Source organism: Brugia malayi, assembly GCF_000002995.4.
Source record: "Brugia malayi strain FR3 genome assembly, contig: Bm_v4_Chr4_scaffold_001, whole genome shotgun sequence".
In the NCBI taxonomy this organism is placed as follows: Eukaryota; Metazoa; Nematoda; class Chromadorea; order Rhabditida; family Onchocercidae; genus Brugia; species Brugia malayi.
The window spans coordinates 12889304-12905278 of record NW_025062478.1 but is presented as its reverse complement, the minus strand read 5'-3'; the positions used below and the strand labels follow the sequence as shown (position 1 = coordinate 12905278).

Below are 15975 nucleotides of genomic sequence, written 5' to 3'. Positions count from 1 at the left end.
AAAAAAAATATTTTTATAAATTTTTATCAAACAAATATAAACACAAATAATATTAATAATTTTAGTATACATCAATCATTTTAAGAAAAAAAGAAAAATAAATAAATAATTTTAAAAATTTTCGTCCTTTTTTTCTTTTGTTGCTCATAACTGAATGATATTTTTTCTTAATTCATTCATTGTTTATTGTATATCGCTCTCAGTGGCGTATTTCATTCGATCGCCACCACCTATAATTTTAATTTCAAAAAATTTTCATATTATGTAAAATTTTTTTTATATTCCAGTTTCAAATGTTTTATTTTATTTCTTTTATATTTAATTTTATTTGAAATGAAAAAGAAAAATAACAGAAAATGAATCGTTAAAATAAACGGAAATAATGATGATATAAATAAAATGTCAAAATATTAAATGAAAGAAAAAATTTTCGATATTTTTTTATTTTAAACTTTTTACCCAAAAATCTGCATACAATTTTAATAAACGAATTAATTTCAAGAAAGAAAAAAATAGGAATAATTAATTTCAAATTACCGAAATATCTTTCCTCTGGAATACGATGATTTTTTTGTGGATCTCGTTTTCCTCTTGGACAACGACAAAAATCACCACAAAATGGATGAGCAAAACCACATTCATCGGCTGTATTTGAGCAATTTGGATAATAGCTGAATTAATAAATGTTTTTTCTTTTTTTTTAAAAAAAAAAAAATGACATTAAATTAACTTTTAAAACCTAAATAATAAAATTGAAAATTATTTTAAATAGTATGAAAAAATAATAAATTAATATAAAATTTATAATTTAAATATTACTGAATTATATAAATTATTGACTGATTTTCACTTTTTTTTTCTGGTTACATCAATATATATTTGCAAGGAAATGTACGTAAAATTTGAAAAAGTTACCGGCACTGCTCACGTGGATGCCAAAAACGACATGGAAAATCGAGGCGATGCTTGGGGTTATTCCAATGGATGCACTGCGGTGCTGGCTTATTAAATTTGCCGCCACGTTCGATTACCATTTGATCCCATTGTGACATTTGGGTTGACACTGAGGTCATACTTGATGTATGTCGTTGTGGTGTTGCTACATTTGAACAATCTTTAAAAAAAAAAAGAAAAAGTTAATATAAAAAAATTTTTTTTGAAAATTTTGTTTAAATATTTCAAATTTTTTCTAAGCCTTTTTTTTCTCTCTAAATTTTGTCAGTCAAATATTTTATTTTAAAAATTTTAAAATATCATTTGCCTTTTATAGGATTAGTTGATGGTTTATTGTTATTGTTGTTCAATGGTTTAATACCCTTTACAACAGCTGAATAACATAGTGGACTTCCGGATTCCGTATTTGGTAATGGTGGATATTCATTTACATATTCTGCTATATTGTAATTCTAAAAATAAATTAATGATTTTTAGAAAAAAATTTTTGAAAAATGAAGAATTGTAAAAATTGATAAAATATTTTAACTTAATGTAAAATTTATGATGAAAAAAATAATTGGAAAAATATAAAATCCTGTTTTTTTGTTTTTGTTTTTTTTTTTTTATAAAATTCCAAAAATAACTTTAAGTATGATTTTTTTTTTTTTTTTTGACATGTAGTAAAAACGAGAAAAAAACAGAGAATTTTTGTTCAAAGATAAATGAAAACATTTAAATCTAATTTTAATTGCTAGAAATCATCAGAACATGAAATACATACTGCTGCTCCATCATATGATGAATGATTCATCGCCATATTCGTATTTTCATTTAAACTTTTGTTACACTCCATTTCCCAGCTATTTCTATTATCTATAAATCATAATACTGCCAGATAAATCAATCATTGAAAAACAGCTTAAATAAGTTTTATAAGTTAAACAAGTTGGAGAAGTATTTAAAATAAACACAAATTTGTTTTAATTTGCTGTTAAACTAATTTATTTTGTTTTAAATAAAAATTAAACAGTGCAACTTTTATCCCTAAAATTATCAAACATTTTTGCAATACAATTGGAAAAAAATTTTTTAAAAAATTTACGAAAATTTTCAAAGATATTTTTTCAAATTTATTTACCATTTTGATTGACTGCACAAACAGCATCCTCTTCAACACCATAGTCATCTTCATCTTCAGTAAATACTTCAATTTTAACCTCTTTATGACTTTTTGAATCATCCTCTAGTTCTTTATTCTATAAACAACAATAATAAAATTACCAATTCACTAATCAATAATTCAGAATTTGAAATTTCAATCCTCCTTAGGCTAGTAACATGCTTTTGTGTAATCATATATTTGTGCTTGCTATTCTCATAAACTTTTCCATAATTAATTTTCTACCACATCAATATATCATCTCTTCATTTCATTTCTACTTAAATTATTATAAAATGTAATAATTTTGGAAATAATTTAAACATTTTAACAAAATCTCATATTAATCCAGGGTTAAATGTCGTAAAATTACACTAACTTCTTATAGAATTATAAGTTTCAGGAATTTTTTGATTGAACTGTTACAGAATGTCATATATGTATGTAATGCAATATGAGATGTGCTAAATAATTATTTGCAAAATTCATAATTCATGGGAAAAAGTTGACCTACTTAACGTGATAAAAAACATTAACTTTTATGATTCATATAATTCGTGAAAAAAATTTAACCCAGTAAATGTGGTGTATGCATTATATGATATGTGCTAAATAGTTATTTGTAAAATTTATAATTAGTGGGAAATTTTTGGCCTATTAAACCTGATATGTGCAATAAATGATAATACCCTGAGAAAGAGTTATTTTAAAATTTATAGTCAATCGGAAAAATTTAACCTGCTAAACGTGATACATGCTATACGTAGATGTAATATTCATAGGTGTCATGTAAAATTCACAGTAATTAATTAAAATGATGAAAATATGTGGTTAAAATAAAATATGTACTTAAATAATTAAAATATATAACTGGAAATGAGCTAATAATTAAAAATTAAAATAAATAATTAAAATATATATATATTTCATACCTTATTCTGTTCATAATCAATTGTCGTATCATCCATATTGCAATTACTAACTTTGAGCTGTTGCATAACTTGTTGTTGCAGTTCGTGTCGCTCTTGCAAAAGTTGTGATGTTGTAGTAGTAGCAGCAATTTGTTCCGCTACATATGGATCGAAAGTAGCTGTAGCAGTAGCAGTAGCAGTAGTAGCAGCAGGAGTTGATGTTGTATGTTGTGGTATTGCAGTATGTGTTGTAATATTTGCTGCTGCTGCTGTTGCTGATGATGCAATATTGAATATTGTAGTGGCAGCTGCTGAAGCTGCAGCTGCAGCCGTATCAACATGTGCAATAGCAGCAGAAGTAATATCTAAGCGAAATGGAAAAGTCAACTGTTGTATAAAATTTAATGGTAGCATCACTGAATACGGTACAGCTACTGGTTGTGGTATTGCAGCATTGAAGCTATTACCGATTGTTGCTTCCAGTGTTCCTATATCTGTTGGAGTGTTCGGATACTGTATGTTGGGCCTAAAAATTTGGGTTAAATATCACTGTAGTTACAGTATGCCATTTGAGAACAATACATTACAGTATGCAATTAAGAAATGCTTAAGAGTAAAAATTTTTTATTCTTATTGATTTTTCGTTTTTAAAGAAATTTTATTCTTATTATTATTTTTTATCACTTTATTATTAAAAGTTCTCAACAATTTTGAATTGTATATATAGGATACTATATCGATATTTTGTTAATACATTTCGATGTCACATGAAAAGATAATTATAAGAAAGTTTTTTATCACAGATTGAAAAATCATTAATATCTTTTAATATCAAAATGAAAAAGAATGATAAATTTCAGCAATCAATTGAAAAAAATTAAAAAACAAAAAATAGAAAAAGTAAAGCAAACGAAAGAAAATCTTTAAATTATACTACCGTTCATTGGGTGCATTGGTTAGTCTTGCAATTTTGATGTTGGAAAGGAAATATGCACTGGTTAAAATTTCCAAACGATAAGCATCCGTGGTAGAAGCCACTAGAACGCCGTTATTCGGCGAACAAGCCCGAATACGTGCTTCAAGTAACGATACTGCACTGAAAATTTGAATGAATTTTAATTTGATAAAAAGTTTAACTATAAGTATTCACTTAGTAAATAAATTATTTCACATAATGATATTGCACGAATTTTTGTTCCACCCAAATTACAGCTAAATTGTTATATCCTTAAATTTGTAACATTTAATGTTTTAGTTCTTAATTTAATGAAATTATCGATCTTTTTTTGCAAAATTTGAAATTTAAATGTATGAATTTAAAAGTTTAAAGATCGAAAAATTTTCTTCCTTAAAATAAATAATACTAGCCTCTTTTTTGATCAAAATTTAAATAATCACAAAATTATAATACGAATTGCATTAGACATGTATGACAATAATACAAAAATCACAATTGCAATAATGCAATTTTTTGATTTAGTTTGATCGTAATCAGCTATTAACGACCTTCTGGTATGCCAAAATGTCATTGATAAATTCATTTATCACCAACACTCTCATTACAAATTTATAATAATAATTTTTTCTTTTTTTGAAATAAAATACTACAAAAAAAAATTTTATTCTGGATATTTTAAATAAGATTTATTTTGTAATACCGTCTGATACTTCGTAAAAATAAAAAGAATAAATTAAATTAAGACTCATCTCCAAATTATAAACTATAATGTTTTTAATAATTTGGATCACTTCATTTTTTTTTTTAAAAACTCATCTTATTTTATACAAAAAGAGAAATGAAGCAATAACTAGAATTAGTTAAGTATAGGAAATGCTGATAAAATTTTTTATCATCGAGAACAACAATGTTATGATTAATTAAGATACTGATGATGCATTAATTTATTGATAGAGGAACTTCATTCTATTAAATATATTTTAATATATCAAAAAAAAAAAAAAAAAAAATGATATTAAAATAACAAAAAATTGGAGAAAACTTTATTAACTTTAAAGAAAAAGAGCAAAAATAAATGAGAAATGCTGAATAAAATACTGAAACAAAAAAATTAATAAATATTGAAATACAATAGTGATACTAATAAGAAAAATATTATGCACAAATTGCCCAAAAATGGTGATTGTATGTATAAGAATTTGTTTTTTCTTTCCAAAGAAAAATAATTTATCTTGAAAAAGAAAAAATGAGAAAAAAAAAAAGAAAAAATGCTAAAAGAAATAGATTATATGTTGAAAATATGATTAATCGATTTAATAAAAAATGAAACCTATTTTAAATCAAAATCATTTAATTTAATTAAATAATTCAAGTCAATAAAATTTCAGAATCACTTCAAATTTAATACACATTTATATGTAATGAATAAAAACGTAAAGTGTTATAACTAATAAATGATAGTAAAATGTCATATATTTGCACTAATAAATGATAAATATTGATATGATTAAAAAATTTGCTAACACTGATAGTAGCATAGTGATTATATTTGCAATGCATTATTTGACAATAATAATCTTTGCTCTACTTCCCTATTGTTGATAGTATTTGATAATTTGTTTATATTATTAACAATTTGAATTAATTTAAATTGTTCTAAAAATTTATCATCGTATTGTTTGTCATTAATATACTATTATTATTATTACTACTACTACTATGGTTATCATTAATTATCACCATTCATTTATTGCTACAATCATTAATACTATCTTTATCATATGTATTATCAGCACTATCATAATTATCACAAACGTATAACTACCATTATCAATTATATCATTTCACACTAATTTTTAGTCAAAAAATTTCTTTCAAAACGACATGCATAATATACGTGGTGTACATAAATGAATAATCACATACACACACACACACACATACATACATGCGACACATATCATATTCCTCAGCAATTTATATAACATACTAAATAGATGTTTGACAGAAATGTGAACAGACGGGTATGCAATGCAAGAATCGTATGAAGAAACAGGTAAAATGCACAGGTACTTTTTTTAACCATTAATATCACAATTAAGTGTTTTTTTTTTTTTAATTACAAATATTTCTTGCACACTTCTTAAACCTAACAATTCATCGTTTTTTCTCTTTATTCATTGCTTCCTCTTTTTTTTTTTTTTTTTTTTTTTCTATCATTTTGTTGAATCGTTGTTCTAATTTTTGTTATTTTTATCTTCTTTCTTTCTTTTTTTCACTTTTTCTCTCTCTCATCTTTCTTTTCTTTTCTCTTGTTTTTTTCTTTTGTCTTACCATTCCATTACTTTTGCTAAATTTAATTAAATTGTCAATTAATTTATCTATCTATATGCATGTCTACTAATAGCGACGATTATTTATTCTATTGTTTAAGAACAAAGAAAGTGATTTTTTGATAGTAATAAAAAGAGAGAAAGACAGAGAGAAAGAGAAAGAGTGGATAATAATTAAAAAAAAACACAGTATACTCTCGGTTGAGTAATATATAAACCAACCAAAATTAAAATTTACAATTACAGATGATTACAAGGGAAGCAAAGAAAAGAGAAGGAAAGGGTAAAAGATCGAAGAAAAAAAAAAAGGTGTAATGAGAATTTTTGATGAAAAATACAGTACCCAACAAAATTGCATTCAATTTCCTTTTTTTTTGTTAACTTCTAATGAATGCATTTATAATAATACAAAAATAAAAAGTAAACAATTAATGAAGAAAAAAGGCAGAGAAATGAAAAAAAAAAAAAAAAAAAATGAAAGAAAATGTTGATATTATTTAATATTAGGAAATTTTAATTGTTCATAAATTATAGGAATAGTTTATTTAACCATTATATGCACATATATTTATAATTAGCTTAGTATTGTAAGAAAATGATGAAAATGATTTCTTTACTTGTTGTTGTTACTAATTAAATTTGAGGAATTTATAAAAATTTTCGGAATTATAATTGTTATAATGAAGAAAGTAAAAAATTGTAGAAAATTCATACAAAAAGAAGACGAAAATTTTGTATTATTTGCTCAAAAACAATTGATGTATAATGTATGAGATGACACAGAGAAATGAAAAAAGATAAATTCTCAATTGAATTTATATATGATAATTTTATTTGTGAGATTTGTCCTGAGAGAGAATTATAATAATAATAATAATAGCATTATGAAAAGTAATAATAATGAATTAATTAACTGGCCAAAATCAATTGACTAATAAAACTATTATTTAACAACTTTTAACAATTCTATAATAATTTCTATGGGAAATGATTTATTTGAATTTCAAAGTTTTAAATTATGAATAATTCTTTTAATCAATATCTGTTTTTTATTCCATCTAATGAGAAAATAAGACGAGAAATCAATAATTGTTAATGTTACACATTATTGTTATTAGTTATTGTTATTGCTTTTGTGTTATTGTTGTTGCACTTACTATTACAATACTATCGCTGTCATTGTCACAGTTAAAACTATAACACTGCATTAAAAACAAATTATCATGCATTAACCAATATTAATTGTTGCGCAAAATGTAAATAAATTAACTAAATTTAATTCAACTCATTAGAAATGCCATGCACACACACTAAGAAAGCGCAAATAGTATGCTAGTAGAAGTAAATTGAAGTGAGAAGTGGAACGGACAAATGGTTATGGAGTATGGTAAGATTTATTTGATCGGTGGTTCATCATCGTTAGGTTGAAGTGTATGTCTGTGTCTGTCCCATCTATTTATTAGTCTGTCCGGTCATCGTTCGTTACGCGAAATGAATTTTACTATCTTACTTTTTTCCTCTCAAGGTGAACAAAAATTCAAAGGTCAATCAATCAGTACTTTCATTGAATTGCGCGAAAATTTGGTCATTTATTTTCTTTTTTTTTTTTTTCCTCTTTCTTAAAATGGACAGATAATCGGACGATGAAGTTCACCTGTCAAGACATAGACATATATACATTCTTCGCATTTTCATTCTTTCAAATCATTTATGTCTATCTTGATGATAATATTCATCCATCCATCTATCTTTGCTTTTACTCTTCCATCTCTCATACCTGATCCCTCAACAAAATTACTAATTGTTCTGAAGGTCATTGCTACCACATATGACCGGACAGTGCTCTCGAGAATTTTGATGAATGGAATGATTACCAAAGGATGGTGAATGAATGAATGAATGAATGTCAAAGCGGTCATTCTTCATTTTGCATCATTCCTTCGAATTTATTTACTAATATAATAAAAATCAAATATAATATATAATAATGGTAATAATAATTGATAATAATAATAATAATAATAATCAATGATTATTTTATAAAATAAATGATAAAACATTATTGATTTAATGATTTAAATAATGTAGAAAGTATTACTCTAATAAAAATTCAAATAATAATTATTTTCAATAATTAAACCATAAATTAAGTGCTATTTTTATCTAATTATATTACAGTGCTAATAATTAATCATTTTTTTACAACGAAATTTTGGAAAAAAAAAAAAAAGTGGAAGAACAAAAAAAGAGAGAAGAACGAAATGAAATGTAAGCAAAACGGTATGCACAGACAATATTTGTTTGGATGACTGTGAAAAAGCAAACATTTTATATGTAATATGTATGTGTGTATGTGTATGTATGTGTCCGTGTCTGTGTCTGTGTCTGCCTATGTATGTATGTGTGTGTGTGTGTGTGAGAAATATTTAAAGAAATTGCTTAAAAAAAAGTGCTCATTGTAATATTGTATTAAGTATATATGTATAGGTATATTTTAAAATTAAAAAAAAAAGAGAGAGAGAGAGAGAGACAGGTGAGAAAAGTAAGGGAAGAGATCCAACTAACGAAATAAAGGCACAGCGATGACGTTAGTTGACAACGATGAAATGTGATGTGACGTGATGTGATGTGATGAATACAAAAGAGTAAAAGGTGAAATTTCGAGAGTTTTGAACAAAATTCATATTCCTTTATGAAATAACCATGTATGTTTTATGAATAATGTTTATATTATTAAATTAAATATGAATAAATATAAATAAGTAAATATATATATATATATATATATATATAATCAAATAAATGTAAATAAATGAATAAATAAACAATTATATACGATCAAATAAATATAAATGAATAATAAATATATATTATAATGGGAAATTTTTCGATAATTATGTAAATTCATAAAATGAAATAAATAGATAAAGGATTAATTAATTAATTAGTTAAATACAAATATATAGATATATGATAGAATATAAATGATGGTATATATATATATATATAATATAGAGAGAAAACAGCCAGTTTGTCGCCCATCCTATCCTTTTTCACATTCCTTTTACTCGTTCATCGTCCTCGTTCTTCAATAGATAATTCAAAATCGATAAAACTTTTGATTTGAAAGGGAAAAATGGAAACGAATAAGATCGTTAAAATTTTATACATAATAAGAAATAATAATGTATACAATAGATATATGTATATGTATTAATATGTATTAATTTTATATTTTTGTTTTATAATTTTATATTATAATTTTTCATATGTATTAATTTTAATAAAAAGAGTAACTGAATTACATTGTTATAAAAAAAAAAGAAAAAAAAAATTGATAATTATTGTGAAAATAATTAATTATAGGACTCTAATTTTTCCACTATATAATATTATCTAATAAAATTTAATCAAAAAATAATCATTAAAATTAAAAAGAAAAGTGAAATAGTAATAATACCAAACAATTTGCAAATCAATCACTGATTTTTTAGATTATATCTACTAATGCGTTTTTTTTTTTTTTTTTAAATTGTCTTAAACGTTTATTAAATGTTTTAAATTATGGTTGTTCAAAGTTTTATTAACGTCCTTTAAAAAATATTTTTAAATTATTGACTGTTTTAAATTATGAGCAATGTTCCATCATACTTAGTGGTTACAAATTTTTTTTTTTTTTTTTTGTAAATAAAACAAAAATCAACAACGAATTATTTACTTATTTTTTTCTCCTTTAATTGCTAATTTATTAGCTTGAAATAATTACTTATTAGTTTATTATTCAAATTTCAATGATACATTCATTTCAATTCTTATCATATAATTATATCTTTTTCATTTATAAAAGTTCTCATTCATTCATTTAGGCGAAACGATAAAGTTTGGATCAAATTGGGAAAAAAAAAAATTTATGAAAAATATGATGAGAGGAGCATAGAAGTAAGGTGTATTTTAAGGTACAGAAACTTTTGAAGGTCATTTGTTTACTAAAGATTGGATTGGATTAATTTGTGGTAATTTGAATGAAAATCAATAAAAATATAAATCAAAATGAGAAATCATTGCATTTATTATCAATAAAGTTGAAATATTATATTTGTTATTGTTAAACACTTACAAAAAGTTTAAAACTATTAAAAAAAACATAAAATCATTCTAAGTAAAACTCTACCAAATTTATTTCATTCCATTCAATCTGATCAATCTTTTCACCAAAACGTTTACTTTTCTATATTCCAACGTACTACCTCGTATATACCATTTAATCTTTTGGTAAATATTGTCACTTACAATCACCTATATTGTATATACATACCATTTTAATAATGTTTACATTACATTAATAACAATACAAATATATAATATATATATTCTATAATTGCATACCTTTCATTCCAATCATATATTTATTATTATTATTAAACATTTAAAAACAAATAACTTGAAAACAAAATTTCTAGATCAATAAAAAATTAACTTTTATAATCAAATTTTGAGATGATAAAAAAAGATTTGATCATATTTTATGATATTTTCAAAAAAGAAAAAAAAAACAACAACAACAACAAGCAAACAAACAATTCAAGTTTTAATTTATCCTTTTTTTCTATTAAAATAAAAAAATTTTTTTTTCTATTTTTTTTAAAATCAAATAAACAACTAACCCTTCAATATCAAATGCTTTCAATTCAATAATTGCTTCAGCAGCTTTTTCATTAAAATAGATAACTCTTGTTTGATACTGCTCGGTAATATTAGTCAAAAAACCAAGTGATTCATCGTTATTGCATAATTCAGTTATCAAAAAGTGTACCGTATGCGGGAAATTTGTATTAATCTAAAAATAAAAGTTAAAATTTGTAAAATCTTTTTCCTAACTTTTTTCAACTACTATATCCATGTCAAGGGAAAATCTTTCTGTTTTAAGATTTTTTATTTCAAGAAAAAATGATAAAATTATATGAAAATTTTAAAGCTGAAAATGAGCTATTTATTAGCTTAGATAGTTAAAATTATTTCATTAAAAAATAATGCCATTGTTGTTTCTCAAACAAAACAAAACATAAATACAAGAAAAAAGTGGAAATTATTAAAAATATGATTAAGTTTTTTAAGCGAAAAAAAAAAAAATGATTTGATAAAAAGCCAGCATTTTAATATTTTACATTTAAAAAATATTAAACATATGAAAATTTTTTTAACTATTTTAATAAATAATCTTGTTATTTATATTTTAACTGTTATGATAATAAATGAAATAAGTTAAAAAAATTAAAGTTTAAACTTAAAAGCAACAAAACAAAAAAAAAATTACCAAAATGATTAAATTGTTTTAAAAAACTGAAAATTATAAAAACAAACATTAATATTTTCAATTTCGCCATCAAGTAATCGCTCAATTGACCAGTTGCGATCACCATAATGTGCATATTCTCGAGATGTATTCTCGGGATGAAATAATTGAATATGCCAACCGCAACGGCTAAGTTTTGTAAGCACTGGACCATAAGCTGCTGATGCACCTGTTGAAAAATATTTTAATAAAATTTTTATGCAATAGATTGTCCTAATTTCAGTAATATATTAAATTTTGCACTTACATTTATATTTACAAATGATTGAAATTCATTTTAAAACATTCCAAATTTCAACTAGCCTCTTTTTTTAACCTTTTTTCGAAATTAAACAGAAAGAAATTAAATTTTCATTGTTTTTTTTTTTTTTTTTGAAATTAAATTTGATTCATTTATCTATTCTTTTTCTTTTTGGATTTTTGATTGTTTGTTTGTTTGTTGATTTTATAAAACAAAAATGAAACATTATTTCTAGCATTTATCAATTAAAATCAAAACTATTAAAAAACATTCACTTGTTAAATTTTTTTTTTTTTTTTACTTTCAAAAAGAAAAAAGAAAGAAGAAATGAAAATTTTTAATTCTTTTTAAATTTTCTCTCTATTTTTTTTATATTTTTCTTCTTTTTTTAAAAAATTTTATCTACATTTTTTTTATTTTTTATATTTTTTTTTCTTTATTTTATAATGAGTGATAAACTATTGAAATTATTGAAAATTTTTAAAATATCATTTTATTTTTTCCTTAAAAAAAAAACAAAATTTACCAGAGATAAGCGCAATTATACCAGGATCGTAATCACTGTGAAAACGATGTAATTTTTTACAAATAGCCCAGGACGATTCATTTGATTCGATGTGATTTATGTCCACATTCTAATAATTAATATTATTTTTTCATTTTTTCTTTTTTTAATAATCAAATATTTTATTCAAATCATTACAAAATTTATATATATTTATGATAAAAACTTTCCAAAAAAAAAATGTTTTTTCAAAATTTTATATTATTCATATAGAATTTACTATTACTTATAATTTTCTATATTTTACATTTATGCTAAATTATATGTAAAATCGCTTATGTTTATAGATTTTATATTTAAACTGTAAAAAATTGTATTTAATTTTATTTTAACTTTTTCTTCATTCTATTAATTTTTTCATTGCTTTTATTTCGTTGTTCTTTCTTTTTTCCATTATTTTTCCATTAAATATGCCTATTTAAAAAGATATTTTTCATATAAATTTATTGTTTTTTAAAAAAATTTTCGATATTTTACATTTATGTAAAAAATAAAATTATTTATGTTACTTATTCTAAAGTATGATAAAAAATATTTGAAAAGATAAGGAAAATAAATAGATCAAACTAATATATTATTAAATTTACTAACGATTTTTCTTTTTTTTAAATTAATATTTGCATAATGACAAAATTATTACATTGATCAAATTAAGATAAACAAAATTTATCAATTTTCCCAGTGGTAAAAATTGAAATATTTATTTTAAACTTATTTTTTAAATTAATTATAACTAAAGGTTATTTTTTTTATTGTCAAAAGAATTATAATGTTTTAGACTAAAACAAAATTTAATGAAACAATTATCAATTGATGTAACAATTAAATCATATAAAATTCATCTCAATGTCATATATCATTTCTTAACTGATAACAAAAATATCACAGATAATTCTACCTATGATAATAATGTTAGTATTTCATTTTTTTTGTTACTTATTGGAAAGAAATTAGATTAAATTTGTCTAAATATATAAAATTACTATTATAATTTAATTAATTAAAGAGTAAAAAAAAATAGCTTTCCATTCAAGAAAGAAATGAATTATATTTATATAATTGGATTTTAAAAAAAAAAATTAATTCAGAAAATTAATTTTTTAAAAACCGGAAATATAAACCGTTGATTTTGCCAGTTCACGAGTTATAACAGGTGGCGTAAAACGAGCATCACAATAAACCACAAAAGCACATTCACGTGGATAATATTCATCCAAATTTTCTACAACAGTAGAACGAATCTAAAACAAATATATTATAAAGTGGAAATTTAGAAAAAATTAAATTAAATTAAAAATTTGACAATTTGTTTAAAAATTGCAAGACTAATATGAGATTATTATTATTATTATTAAAAAAAGGAAGCTTGAAGATATGAATTATTTTAGATATTAGCTAGAAAATATTATTTCATATTCTAAATGATAGTAAAAAAAAAAATTTTTTTCCTTTTCTTTTGAAAATATTTAATACTTGTAAAAATTTATGATTCATAATTGTTTAGAAATATTATCGTGGAAAAGGAATGTTCGAATTTATTAATTAAATAGCATAAGCTGATGATATCATTATTTAATATGAAATAATCAAGTACTGATAACAAATAGTTTAAACATAAATGAATTTAAATTGGTTGTCATATATATATATATATAAACTTAAATTAGTATTGTGTAATTGAATATAGATGAACTTAAATTGGTTAACACATAACTGAATGTTATCAACTTAAGTTGGCTTATAAATAACTAAATATATGTAAATTTAAATTTGCTTATAAATAATCCAATAAATGTGAATTGAAGTTGAGAATTAAAAACCGATATTTCATCAGTTAGATTAAAAAACTATTTCAAAAAAAAAAATGAAATTCTCAATTGTATGTTGCAACAAAGTAATGTATAATAATAGCATAAGTGAATTAATTATATAAATTAGTTCGAGGAGTAAAGTAAAACTTTTGTTAAATTATTAAATTTACTCTATTTTACTGCAAGGAAATATTTTTTTAAATATAAAAATGCTTTAATGTGTGAATAATAAATTTATAATAAAAAAAAATTCGCAAAATTAGAATGGAAAATTGAGAAAAATTTATGTTTATGTTTTTTTTTTTTTTTTTTTTTAAAAAAATTTATGTATTTTTTTTTTTTTAAAATTTATGTATAAACAAATATTGTGTGTATTGAATGATAGAATTTAAAATTTTTGTCAAATTTTATAAATGACTAACTTTACTAATAAATAAGCTAATTTTATCAAGTGGTACTTGAACTGATATCCAATCCCATATGACAGCAATAACTTTTTCTTGTAATTCATATGTTGCTTTGTCCACTGCTTGTAGATCCTAAAATTTGCTAACATTCGTCGAATAATTTTGCTTATTTCTTTTTGATTTCAATTTATTTGAGAAAAAATCTAAATTTCAAAAATTTAATAAATATAGAATTAATTTTTAGTAAATACATAATTCAATTCTTTCATTTGTTCATTAAAAAAATTGTAATAACAAACACAAAAAAGGAAAAAAAAAATTTCTTCAAAATATTTAAATGAAATTTTAATATGACTGAGAAAAAAAATGGTAATTATATTTACAATTTCAAATTATTTCTTTTTTTTTTTTTTTTGCTAATTTCAACAATAAACTTACTTTAGCATTATTTTTTTCCATTATTAAAATCTCAATCAATATAGATACGTTCGCAATGAACTGACCGATTCTTGCAAATGTGAGAAATTTTTGTGAATGATTGGCTTTTATAGTAGAGGAAATTTGCATATAATTCCTTGGTAATATGCAAATTTTCATCAAAAAATTATTGATTTCACTTGTTTAGTGAGAAAGAAAACAATAGAAATGTCTGCTGGTAAGTTTCATTCATTAATTAAGAAAATAATAAATAAAATTAATACTAAAAACAATATTTACCTCTTGCCTCCCTTTTGTTCTTTGTTCATTTATTTATTTTTTTCGCTAAATGTGAAATTAAAGAAAAAAAAAAGACTCAATCACACTAAGAATAAAAAAAGAAAAACTAAAATTGATATGGTGATGTGAATATTCATTTCTCAAATTACCTCAAATTATATTGCCGAAAAGATTGGTGTCAAGAAGTTTAAAATATTAATAGTGTTGGAGATATAAATGTAAGTTTATTATTTCATGAATAATTTTTGAAACAAAGCATAGTTTATACAAAATATTAATATGAAAGGCATTAACACTTACAAAAAAAAAAAAACAAACAAACAAAAATGTAACAATAAGAAACATTCATTATCTTTTCTTCCGTTTTTTTTGGAAAGTTTGAAGAATAGAAATAATTGAAATTGCTAATTTCAATTATTAGATGCTGTCAAAGTTTTCTACGATACTTTCAATAGTTATTTATGACATAACTTGTTAATAAAAGTGATAAGATTTCAAAAAAAAGGAAGAAATATTCATCAAAATTTCACTTATATCTTACATATGATGATAAAACATATGACGTAAAATATGATCCATCACTT

The 15975-nt window shown here is 22.4% G+C and overlaps 1 protein-coding gene across 1 annotated transcript; it reads right to left on the bottom strand.

Annotated features, from left to right (window-relative positions):
* Positions 1-183: 183 nt before the first annotated feature.
* On the bottom strand, positions 184-15133 carry Bm10115 (uncharacterized protein; the record flags this gene model as incomplete). Its single annotated transcript, XM_043082580.1, has 14 exons — positions 184-230; positions 538-671; positions 916-1114; positions 1262-1406; positions 1718-1809; positions 2075-2192; positions 3028-3532; positions 3944-4102; positions 10962-11134; positions 11659-11819; positions 12418-12526; positions 13578-13697; positions 14690-14806; positions 15113-15133. The coding sequence occupies 14 exons, from the start codon at positions 15131-15133 to the stop codon at positions 184-186; spliced, it is 2100 nt and encodes a 699-aa protein (XP_042938514.1).
* Positions 15134-15975: the final 842 nt, after the last annotated feature.